Source organism: Dunckerocampus dactyliophorus, chromosome 2 (assembly GCF_027744805.1).
Source record: "Dunckerocampus dactyliophorus isolate RoL2022-P2 chromosome 2, RoL_Ddac_1.1, whole genome shotgun sequence".
Taxonomy (NCBI): Eukaryota; Metazoa; Chordata; class Actinopteri; order Syngnathiformes; family Syngnathidae; genus Dunckerocampus; species Dunckerocampus dactyliophorus.
In genome coordinates, this window is record NC_072820.1 from 51,124,281 (window position 1) to 51,137,189 (window position 12,909).

The 12,909-nt window shown below is 44.1% G+C and overlaps 1 protein-coding gene across 8 annotated transcripts in view; it reads right to left on the bottom strand.

The window, feature by feature from the left end:
- Positions 1–12,021, bottom strand: part of tox (thymocyte selection-associated high mobility group box) — a 71,509-nt gene extending 59,488 nt beyond the window's left edge. For 6 of the 8 annotated variants that reach the window (XM_054768369.1, XM_054768372.1, XM_054768366.1 and 3 more), the window contains exon 1: positions 11,458–12,021. In XM_054768369.1, coding sequence (XP_054624344.1) covers positions 11,458–11,562 — 105 coding nt within the window. In that variant the 5' untranslated portion in view covers positions 11,563–12,021. The remainder of the gene's footprint in view (positions 1–11,457) is intronic. The other 2 variants (XM_054768364.1, XM_054768363.1) reach the window with 2 other exon arrangements.
- Between the last annotated feature and the right edge of the window lie 888 nt (positions 12,022–12,909).

Sequence of the window (12,909 nt, forward strand, 5' to 3'; positions counted from 1 at the left end):
TCTCCCGCTTTTTTCTATTTTTTGCTATTTTATTGTTCATTTTGGACATTCAACACACTCACGCAGTACATTACAACAGAGAGACACTTTTGAACATCGGCAGGGTTCACCATGAACTTTCATTTAGCCTCTCAGACTTTGCCTTTCTTCTGCGCCGGGAGAACGCAGCAGCCTGCGGGCCCGGTGAGCTGAATACCCGGCGAGCAAAGCATCCGAGGCGTAAACGAGGCAAGCGGGCCGGCCTGCATGCTAGGCTAAAAGCTAGAGCGACTAGGCCACCGCTACCAAGCCTGCTACTAGCCAACGTCCGCTCCCTCGAAAACAAGATGGACGAACTAAGAGCAAGGATTACAGCTCAACAGGAGATCCGGGAATGCTGTGTGCTCACCTTCACAGGAACCTGGCTGACGGAGGATATACCGGACTCGGCGATCCAGTTGGAAACATTTGCTGCTTACCGGGGAGATCGGACTTTAGCGTCTGGTAAACACAGAGGTGGCGGCGTCTGTGTTTACGTAAACAAACGGTGGTGCACAGACGTACAGACGATGGAAAAGCACTGCTCGCAGGACATTGAGCTGCTGATGGTGAAATGCAGACCTTTTTATTTGCCTCGTGAGTTTAGCGCTGTGTATTTAACTGCTGTTTACATCCCACCACGAGCTAACACTGCTAATGCACTAGGCCTCCTGCATGACGTCATCGATAAACACGAGACCAAACACCCAGACGCTGTATTCATTATATCTGGCGATTTCAACCACTGTAACCTCAGGACTGTCCTCCCCAAATATTACCAGCATGTGAGCTTTCCCACAAGGGAAAATAACATCCTGGACCAAGTCTACAGCAACATGAAAGGTGCTTTGAAGGCTGTTCCAAGACCCCACTTTGGAAAGGCTGACCACATCTCTATATTCCTTTATCCAACATACAGACAACTTCTTAAACAAGCTCCCCCTGTAAGTACAGCAGTTAAAGTGTGGAATGAAGAAACTGATCAAGTACTTCAGGACTGCTTTGGCTGCACAAACTGGGATGTGTTTAAAACTGCAGCGGGGAGGGAAGATTGTACTGTTGATTTGGATGAATATGCTTCTGCTGTTACTGGCTACATTAGCACATGCATAGAGACTGTTAGCACCACCAAGTATTACAGAAAATACCCTAACCAAAAACAGTGGATGAACTGTGATGTAAGGGTTAAGCTACGTGCTCGTTCGACTGCATTTGTCATGGGCACCGCTGATGACTACAAAAAGGCCAGATATGACCTGAGGAGGTCCATACGGGAGGCCAAAAGACAGTACAGACAGAAGCTGGAGGGCTACTATTCCACCTCAGACCCTCAGCGCATGTGGGCGGGGCTCCAGCACATCACAGACTATCGACAGCGGAGTAGCGTAGCCACGTCCAGCCAAACCACACTTCCAGATGAGCTGAATGAGTCCTATGCCCGCTTTGACACCCAAACTCCTGATGAGCAGAGAGGGTGGCTGGACTTGGGGAGCACACAGGACTCACCTCTCATGGTGACATCAGCTGATGTGCGCAGGGTTCTGCACAAAACAAACCCACGAAAAGCAGCAGGCCCAGACAACATCTCAGGACGTGCACTTCGGGTTTGCTCATCAGAGCTAGCTGATGTGCTTGCTGACATTTTTAACCTGTCGCTTGCACAAGCATCTGTACCCACCTGCTTTAAGTCCACCACCATAGTGCCCGTACCCAAGAAGAGCAACGTGACCTGCTTGAATGACTATCGCCCTATAGCACTCACTCCTATTGTTATGAAGTGCTTTGAAAGAATAGTCATGACCCACATCAAAAAGAGCATCCCGGCGGCAACTGTGGACCCTCTACAGTTTGCATATCGCCAGAAGCGGTCCACTGATGATGCAGTCAACACTGCCATCCACACAGCCCTTTCTCACCTACAGGGCCAGGACACATGTCAGAATGCTATTTATAGACTATAGCTCTGCTTTTAATACAGTCTGCCCCCACAAACTCACAGATAAGCTCCTCACACTTGGCCTGTCTCCCTCCCTCTGTAACTGGGTGTTTAACTTTCTCACAGGCAGGCCCCAGTCAGTCAGAGTCCACAATCGCACATCCAGCTCAAGAATTGTGAGCACTGGGACCCCACAGGGGTGTGTGCTGAGTCCACTCCTCTACACGCTCTTCACCTACGATTGCGTGGCCTCCCAGAACAACACCAGCATCATTAAATTTGCGGATGACACTACAGTCATCGGACTGATCACTGGTGGTGTTGAAACATCATACAGAAGAGAGGTGGCGGACCTCATAGCTTGGTGTCGTGATAACAATCTCCTTCTCAATACAGATAAGACTAAAGAGATGATCATCGACCCAAGAACAAGGGAAAAGGAGCCGCATAGACCCCTGTTTATTGATGAGACTGAGGAGGGTGAAAACCTTCAAGTTCCTTGGCACACACATCAGCGAGGACCTCACCTGGTATCACAACACCCAACAAATTCTGAAGAAGTCCCAAAGGAGACTGTACTTCCTGAGATGACTGAGGAAATTTGGCATGTCCACCACAATCCTGAGTTGCTTCTACAGATGCACTATGGAAAGTGTCCTTACCGCCTCCATCACTGTTTGGTACGGTAACTGTACAACACGTGATAGGAAGGCACTCCAGCGGGTGATCAAGACCTCACAGAACATTGTTGGGGCAGCCCTCCCCTCACTGCAAGACATTTATAAATCTAGAGTCCTACGAAGAACACACAACCTCATCAAGGACAGCACACATCCACAACACTCATTATTCACACTCCTACCGTCAGGCAGACGCTACAGGAGTTTGAAGTCCAGGACCACAAGGCTGGCAAACAGCTTTTACCCACAGGCCATCAGGCTTCTCAACGAAGCACTCACACACGCCGCACGCAACACACACTCATAGCACTTTATTTATTTATTACTTATTTATTTGTATATTTATTTGTATGAATGTCTCTTCTTTTTGTTGCTGCTTAATTTAATAACGTAACAAGTAAATTTCCCCGCTGTGGGATAAATAAAGTACATACAATACAACAATACAATAATTTATTGGTATATATGTTTATGTTTCTTATGTTCTTATTCTTTCTTGTGTTTTCTTTCTTTTCTTGGGAGAATGAACAGAATAAGATTTTCATTGCATGGTATTACTGCTGTTTTACCATGCACATGACAATAAAACTCTCTTGAATCTTTTAAAATAGTAGCGATGCCACCTCCACGGCCAGTAGTTCTTGGCGTGTTAATGAAGGTACAATCGGGAGGCAACAGCTCAGAGAAGGAAGCGGACTCACCGGCATGAATCCAGGTCTCAGTGACGAATAATAAATCCAAAGAATGCTCTTTAAAGAGGTCCTGGAGGATAAAATCTTATTTGAAACTGACCTCGTATTCACCAGTGCACACTTCATTGAAACCTTAAGAGCCGCCGAAGCTGCCCGGTTCAGCGGCCGGAGGTTGCCGGGGTTCACGCCTCCTGAAGCCTCAGGAGGGCGGCGAGGGTGTAGCGCACAACGCTCAGCACGCCGCCCAACGATGGGCACCCGCCAGGCCCCAACAGAGGTGAGAAAGCGCCAGCCAAGCTTTGAGCTTCACCAGTCTTCCACCTCGTGCCCCCTGGCGTCTACGTTTCCTGGGAAGCGACGGCTCTGCCTGAAGCAGAAACTCTGGTACGTCAGATAGGTATGAAGGACGCGGTTTATTTGGCCCCCATTGCTGTTGTTTCACACAAGCGGCTACAATGTCCTGGATTTCAAGTAGTTCCTGGTGGTTATACACCAGCAGAGTCGATGGTCCTCACAACAAATGAAAAAATAACAATAAAACCGATCACAGTGAGCTGAGGGAAGAGGCGAGCCAGACACACCGGCGCCATCTTCCTCCCGGAAGTCACCAGCCATGAACCTCACCTTCATCCCTTTAACCTTTAATTAAGGAACTGTCCCAATGCTAGCGTGTGTGAGGCTATATTATGTCTTATTTTCTCTTACTATGGTTTCCATATTTTGGGTGGTAGGCGTGTAAAGATGACTAGGGTGTTATTTTGTGTTTAGAGGGCTCTACTAATGTTAAAAAGCACATTTACAAGGTGGTTAAAAGGTGTTCTATGCCCCAACCACCAAAATATTCCACTTATAAATAAGTAGTCCTAATTCTCTTATGCCGGCCGGGTCTGGGACCGACTAACCGCAATAACAGAGGGATTACTGTACAGGACTATGACACACACCACCAGCAGAGCACACATGGCATCTGTCTAAAATTGTTAGTTTCAAAAACACAACCAGGTACATTATGTAGATTTACAGACAAAAGCTGTCAGTTTTCATAGCAGAATGCGTAATCCTCTTTGTACTCTGGCTACTTGCCATCCCTCAGTATACTCCAATACTCAGCATACTCAGCATACTGAGTGTACTCTAGTATCCCCAGTATACAGTACAGTACGCTGACAGCGCCAGGCCATCTTATATGTAATTGTATCCCACCCTCCAATGAGGGGCTACAAACGGTGTGATTGTTTTCCAGTCCCATAAAAGAGGAAAGGATTAGTGGACGCTGTAAATGAGCTGAATTTTTACCAAGGTTCACATTTTAGTGTGGGAAAATTGAAACACAAAAATTACAGTAGCTAAAAAATATCTTCTTCTGCTGATTACCAAAGAGCGCAAAAAAGGTAGAAACAAACTTTTTTGGCGATGAAAGACGGGAGTGTAATGTTTGTTTTGGTAGGTTCCATGTTTCTATAACCGTACAACAAAATAATCTGTGTGCCCTGAAAGATCAGTCCAAATGCTCTAAAATGGCTGCTGCTGAAGGGACTATCTTTGAAAAATGGATGGGATTGAATGAGTTCCTAAAAATTCTCAGAAAATAGGCTGTTGTTTCTGCAGAAACATGTCATTCACCCTCATGATGCATAAATACGTGATAATGCAGGTAAAATGTATGTCACACTCCAGGCCCATTTTATTATTTTTCACAATATTTGCAGATGTTTTTTATTGTATTGTTAATTTGTACTTTATTTTTAATATATTTATATTAGATTAACTCAAAATAAACTATATTTTTGGATCAAAATAAACAAATCCCACAGAGGCAGTTGGAGGTGGCCCCACAACAGGGCTAAAGGCTAGACTGGGGCTGTGACTCAGACCATCAACCATTGGTGGTGAGTACCTCCAGCCATCCACAATCTATGCTGCTACTCCCCACTAGGGTTGCAGGGATATGCTGGAGCCTATCCCAGCTGACTTTGGGCAAGAGGCAGGGTACATGGCGGGGCACATACTGTACACACTCACATTCATACCTATGGACAATTTAGAGTCTCCAATGAAGCTAACATGCATGTTTTTGGAATGTGGGAGGAAACCGGACAACCCAGAAAACCCCCCCACACATGGGGAGAACATGCAAACTCCACACAGAAATGCCCAAGGGAGAATGGAACCCAGGTCTTCCCCATCTCCTGGCTGTGTGGTGAGTACCTAAACATTTTATCGTTAAAAAGGGTTTAAAGCGTGTGTGCTGTACATTGAGGGCTTCAACCTGGCTTGTGCACTTAGCTTGTTAGCTTCCGTCGCAGGTGAACAATGGCAAATGGGTTCTGGAGCGGGACCAAATGTAATAATCATTACAGTCACTTTTATTGCAAATGTTGATCTGAAATCGAAGAAGAACGTCAACATCAAGCTAGCAGGAGGGTTTGGAGGGGGGGAGTGAGCCGTGTTAACCACTACTCCACTGTGCTGCATGAGAAAAACACTTTTTATGGTTTTATGCCTCTTTTTACGTCAAACTCACCGAAGTGTATTCCAGAAAAAAGATTTCCCACACACACACACACACACACACACACACACACACACACACACACACACACAGGAAGATGAAATGCTTATAAGAAAATCATTGTTACCCTGTCTGCAAAGAAATATGGTGCGTGTACGTGTGTGTGAAGCAGACACAGCCCAGGTAATCCAGTGCTAGTTGTGAGAAGATGCTAATCTCTGGTTGAAAACCCTCTGATCATCTAAGTGTGTCCTTCCAAGGATTCTAAGAACTCCCATCCATCATGGGAACTTCAAACAATGTCCAGAGAAGCAGAACAAAAGTTGCCCCTTCACACACGTAGAAAAGACAGGAAATTGCTCCTATCCTATCCTATCCTATCCTATCCTGCCCTACCCTACCCTATCTATTCCAATCCTATCTAATCCTATCCTATCCTATCGTGTCTTACGTACTGGAGCCACAGTCTTTAGTTTATCTGCAAGGGGCAAAAGGCAGGTCATGCTGCATGCTTCAGTAAACAATTGTGAATGCTTGCTTTCAATTTCAAAGATGACATTTTTCTTCCAGATTCCCTCCAGCATCGTCAATGTTCCATCATCAACATATTCGGGCTTACAGGTTCAAACCGTCTGTTCATGATATTGCTAGGCCAGCATACACCTGCAAGCTTAGATATATGGTGCGGTGTACCCCAGGGGTCTATACTGGAACCAAAACTGTTCAACCTTTCTATAAATGACATCTGTACAATCCCAAAAGACCTAAAGCTAGTATTTTACAGCAGTGGTCCCCAACCCCCGGGCCACGGCCCGGTACCGGGCCGCACAGAAAGAAAAAATAATTTCCATTATTTCATTTTTTTATGTTTTATTGTGAAAAGTGGCCGGATTCTCTCTGTTACATCCGTCTCACTTGACGCATGTCCATTGTGGGTGTGCTAACTTTATCTCATGCCGCACAGATAGACTACTAGTGTATTTGTACCATTTTTCTTTCACCTCATATGTGGTGTCAAATGCTGATACTATGTGGGAATGCATAAAGGTAAGTTTGATGACTTATTGAGTGCTAATGTGCACATTTGTCTCAAGTTAATTCATGCTAGCACACTGCCTTTTAGCACACACGTCAAACAGCCATGTCATCATCTCTCGGGAAACACTTGAACTGGTGGATGGTGGGTCACCATTCATTTTGTGCTTTTAATTTGATGTTATTCATGTGTTAGTTTTACACAATACATCATAAGATAAATTAGATCGCTATAATGTACGAATAAAAAAGTCAGATTGTTCCATAATAATAATTGATAAAAACAGACTATCCCTGAACCAAAGTCAAAGTAAAAGAAAGTTATTAGGTGAGAGCAGAAAGGATACTTGTGGGCAAACACAAATAGACAATGACAGGGTGAATGAAAATATCCCACATTAAAAATATACAACATAAAGCGGAGAGAAATACCGAACAAAGCAAAATTGACTCACTATTGTTCTCTGGTATGACCATATCTAATCCAGCACCCGTGACGTTTATTTGATTTATTTAGTTTTTACCCATTTCTTCTATTTATTGCTTTTATTGTTTTACTTTTTGTTTTCAATATGCTAATGTTTTAAGTATTGTCATTGTTATTTGATGTATTAGTTTTTAGTGTGGTACTTTTATTTCTTATTATTTATGCTTTTACTAGTCACTTTGGAAACAGTGCTTATGAAACGTGTTATATAAATAAAGTGGATTGGATTGGATTGGATTGGACTGAGTCTTTGTCAAGTACCCGTGATTCAGTCAAACTCAATTCTTCATCGAGCACCCGTGAGTCAGTGAACCTCAAGTCTTTGTCGAGTACACGTGAGTCAATGAGATTCGAGTCTTCGTTGAGTACCCGTGAGTCGGTGAAACTCAAGTCTTCGGCAAGGAAGGGGAAAAGAGAGTTGATTTGCGGCAAGGAGCAGGTCTGCTGATTTTTCCACAGGTATAATATTTATAGTAATATCATATACATATATATTGTATATATCTATATATAGTAATATCATATATAGGACATCGATACGGATGCACTTAGAATGACATTTGTGCAATTAAAGACATGTTAACTGTTTTAATTTAGCTGGCTGAATTCAATCAAATCAAATCTCACTTTAAGATTTGAGCGACTCTCGTTCATGACTCGCACGTGAGCGGGACTGGTTCTTCTGTTGTGGCCAAACCAAACTGTGAGACGCTGATGTCTCGTGCAACATCATGCATGGCGGTGCTGGAAGTTTTGTGCAACTTTGGAGGATTTTTGGTTGAATTGTGAATTGTACTACCTCAGGCCTACTCACTTTCCAGTGGGAAGAAACTAAATGGTTCCCCTCAGAGGGCCACCTGTCACAGTGAAACATATTCATCTGGTATCTCTGTCCTTGTGACGTGATGGCACATTTCAATGGCTTTTACCAACGAAGCCACACTGGAAGACGTGAAGGCGCCAGGCCAACATGTCAGCATACACAACACCTACGACATCATCACACAATCATGAATGAGGAGATTCATTGTTCAATGAGCAATCATTGGTAAAATTCATTTTAAATTGGATCTGACAACAAAAAAACAAGAGCTTTTCTGTCCAAATTGACACCATGATTTTTAAAACATTTTTTTAACTTATATAAATATTTCCTATATTTAAATATTTATATATTCAAATAAGTACAAAAATCAATATAAACAAATTATTTTTACAATAATGTGAAAAATAATACAAATCATAGTGTAGCTAAAGCAAAAGTTTTCACAAAATAGAATTTATCATCACAAATACATACATACAAAGATTTTTTTAAATAATATCCCTCCACCCATCTTCTATGCCGCTTATCCTCACTAGGGTCACGGGTATGCTGGAGCCTATCCCAGCTGACAAGAGGTGGTAATAATATTATAATAAGTAATAATATTTTCACCTTTTTAAAAATTAAAATACGATAATTTACAAATACACGCAAATATTTTTAAAATAATATTAAAATAAAAAGAGTTTGACACCTGTGCTCTCCAGTGTTTAATGATTAAAACACAGCCAACATCGCTGATGGGGGATGATTGTCTTGTCTGCACATTAGTGGGACATTATTATGTTATTGTTATTATTAGTAGTAGTATTATTATTAGTATTAGTGGGACATTGCACAGACTTTGCGTGCATGGCACCTGGCAAAGCAAAATGTGTTCCATGTCCAAAGCATTTAGACGATAAGTTTGGTGCAGCATCAGCTTCATCATCACGTCCACAATGTTGTACTTATTGGTGGGATCTTGGAATTGTGCTGAGGATTTTCTCCACTCAAGTCAAGTGGAAAAAACGTGGCGTTGCAGCTTTACATGAACAGATCTGGAGGACACGCCCCTCCTTCCCTTTTCTTCCTGTCGTCTCTGGCTCTCACGGTAACGTGATCTGGTCCGTCAGACCGACAGAGCCATGAATCAAAAGACACACAGAGAGAAATATAGTACAAACCTTAGTGGCCCCACCCCCACTACAAGCACACTCATCTGCAACATCCCTACCCCCAACAACCCTCTCTCTCTCTCCATCCCCTACCCCCCAGCCACACTGCTAGCTCTCCATCCACAGCCTCTCAATCTTCCATCTCTACCTTTCCTGAGCCAAACACTCGGTGACAACTGCACGGCTGTGAGCAATCACGTCATCATTTCACAATAAAGGCAGCAGGTTGCCATGTTTGACACCAATGCATGACTAGCTAGCATATTACACCCAAACTGCAACAACGTGACATGCTGTTTAGCACATCTGGAGGTCACAGGTGAATGTAAAGCCGCTGCATCCCACTCAAGCATCAATGGTCCATACAATAACACGCCAACAGGCTCTCCAAACCCCACAAGTCCACTCCGAGAAGCATACGTATTTATAGCATAGAAGCCTCACCATTCACTTTATACTTGGACTTTATTGTGAAGCCAGCAGTGGAAGAAAAACCTTGCAACTCACTGCAGGTTCTCGGATCCCAGAGTGGCGTGCGATAAAGGATGACCACGTAAATTTCAAAGACGATGCTACGTCTTCAGAAGAGCGAGCGCATCGTTCATCGTATCAAGAAAGTATGAGTGGATGTGACCAGTAGTTCCACTGCTGAGGTGAATTATGTGTGTGTCAGCATCAAGTGACAAAGTACAGACACACGGAAGCCTGTCAGTGGCGTTCCTACACATCAAAGTCACACTTCAACATTCCAGCCTAAGGATTGGGAACGCTCCTGAGATTTTTTTGTGGGGACGGGTTGAAAAAAATGTGCGTCCACACTGTGCCGGATTAGTAATAAATAGTTGCATCCAGACAGGAACGCATGACTGGGGTGAAAAGGACCTCCTACACCTATGTGGGGCACAGCTGGAAGCATGTGACACACCAAACTGTAGAAGAAGAAAGAGTGCATGTCTTCCGTGTTCCATGGCTGCTCTGGACTTATGACAACGTGGAATTACTTTTGGAGAATAAGACAACAAAATAACAGAAGAATGTGGACTGGGCTTCAACAATCAATCAATGATCCACTTGATTGACAACTACTGGGATGCCATATCATCTGATGTCAGCCTCTCAAAGGTGAATAGTTCTTATTTCCTTAGTCACCCATGGAAGCAGACCTGTTGTCTTTGTCACAGACTAGGACTGTCCTTCCTATTCACAGGAGTGTTGTCCCACCTAGTCATTGGGCATGGACCGATGAAGAGGTGAAATATCTCCTAAGACAACCTGAACAGTCCATCTATCAATCAATTATCCCATTTTCTATGCCACTTATCCTCATTAAGGTTGCGGGGTGTGCTGGAGCCTATCCCAGCTAGATCTGGATGAGAGGCGGGGTACACCCTGGACTGGTCGCCAGCCAATGGCAGGGCACACCTGAAGAGTCCAGTTGTGACTAATCACTCAATGAATCCAAACAACCTTATGCAAATAAATGATAGAAGTACCGGTTTGTTTTCATGTCTGTCATTTCCACCTCGGTAATGGAGCTCACACAAAGCCTGGGAGGAGGGTGACAGCAGACCACCTGTCAATCTTACAACATCTTAGCTGCCCTAGCAAGCACCTGAGAAACACATCCATCCATTTCTGTTTTTAGTTACTCATCATTTCATCTTTTAGAAAACCGAACAGTGGTAAAAGTCTTGGAAACATGAATACTTAGCCATACTTTTCCAGCCCTGGAAATGTATCAAATCCCTTTCCATACATGCGGAGGAACCCTGCTCTCATGACCTAGGACCTCTGGATGGAGAAAGGCCTGTGGTCATTGTGGTCAGAGACGAGTTAACAAAGTGGCCGCAAAGAAAGAAGCATGACGAAGATTTCTAAAGCAACATATTGTGGGGCTTGTTTACCCTGAAATCAAAGTCCATCACCAATGGCAGGGGAAGAGTATCTGCCTTAATTGAATCCAGCCCAATAAAGCAATTAATTACCATTTAATTGGCAGGGCAAGACAGATGAATACCACCACGGTTAATTAACGTGGGGGGAACACAAAGGTGACTTTCATCATGCAGACAATGAGTAACACAAGAAGGTCTCTGGTCGTTTGTGTCCCCTACCTTGTTGGTCCCGAAGGCCGGGTCAGGGTAAGAGAGCTGCCCCAGTCTGGTGTGGTCTGACGCGGCCAGAGGCTGAGGAGGAGGCGTGTAAACTGTCACATCCATGGTCCCTTGAACATCCACTTGTCCCCGCTCTTCTTTCTCGTCGTTTTATCTTTCACAAAGTAAACCTTGATTTCATTAATTAATAGTTGTTTTTTTACAAAGTTTGAAGTCCCCGAGCGAACACAAGGAGAAACATCCACGAACCTCTTCGGGAAGCAAACGCCGCTCTTGTGAAGCCAAAAGCAGGCTTACAAAGTTGGAAGGCTCCTCTCCACGCTGGCTCTCACGCTCCAGTCACCCCAAACACATTCACGTCTACGCGCTTCTCTGATAACCACCAAATTGTCAACACGAAAACTCACTTCAAAAGTTCCCCCCCCCCCTCAGTAAGCGATGAGACAAGAGAGTGCAGGCAGTCCGGCTTCCAAGCTGCTACACTGCGGCTTCTTCCTGCTGAGGGTGCCGCGATGCGCTGGAAGCTCCTGTACTTCTTTACCCACCACTCGTACAAAAGCTTTCACATCAGGCTAGCACGCGTAAGGAGCTAGCCTTAACGGATGCGGAAAGCACATATTTTACCAAAATAAGAGCGCCGCTGTCAATCCAGTTTCCGTTCCAGATATTTTAAATTGCAGGTTCATTTTGTTGAAACAATAATGTTGATAATAACAACAACAAAAGGGAATCGTTATATTATTTTGTTGAGACTGTTAATTGTATTATATTGTTATATAGTTCAATGGTTCACATTGTTTTTTTTACTTGGCTTACGGTCCTCCATGCTACTTGAGGTGCAGCTGTTAGGTCCCGTGTGGCAGATACGGTACTGTATGTCTGGTACCTGGTGCCCCCAGGCTCACCAACAGGTTCCTCCAGCACAGCTAATGGTGGTCTCTGCATGTTTGTGTGATATGTCTCAGCATCAACACTATGTCTTCCCTGCTTCGTGTGTTCCTCAGCTAAAGCGTGCTGTCAAGTAACATGATAGTAACATTATGTCATACCGTGCTGTGCACTTTGCTAGCTGATTTTGAAGAAAGTACAGTGGCGCCCCCACACTGCAGTTTGAGAGCTCAAAGTTTGCCAGGAAATGTTTTCAGTAGTATTTTATAGGGATGTCCCAAAACACTCAGCCTAGGAGACAAGACGATGCAAGAGACAACGAGACAAGACTTTGACATTACTTTTAAGAAAATAAAAGCTGACAAATATGCTGTATGACAAAAAAATTGCAATCTACTGATATCATTTCTACTACGTTACACTCTTCACCACTTTGTGTGCATGGCAGCGGCCCCGCCTCCACACACCCAGACGAAGAGACTGTATGAGTGACAGAAGGACTCACTCCGTTCGTGCCGTTGTTCTATGGAACAAACGCGGCATGGTGAACTGTCTTCCCGCCAC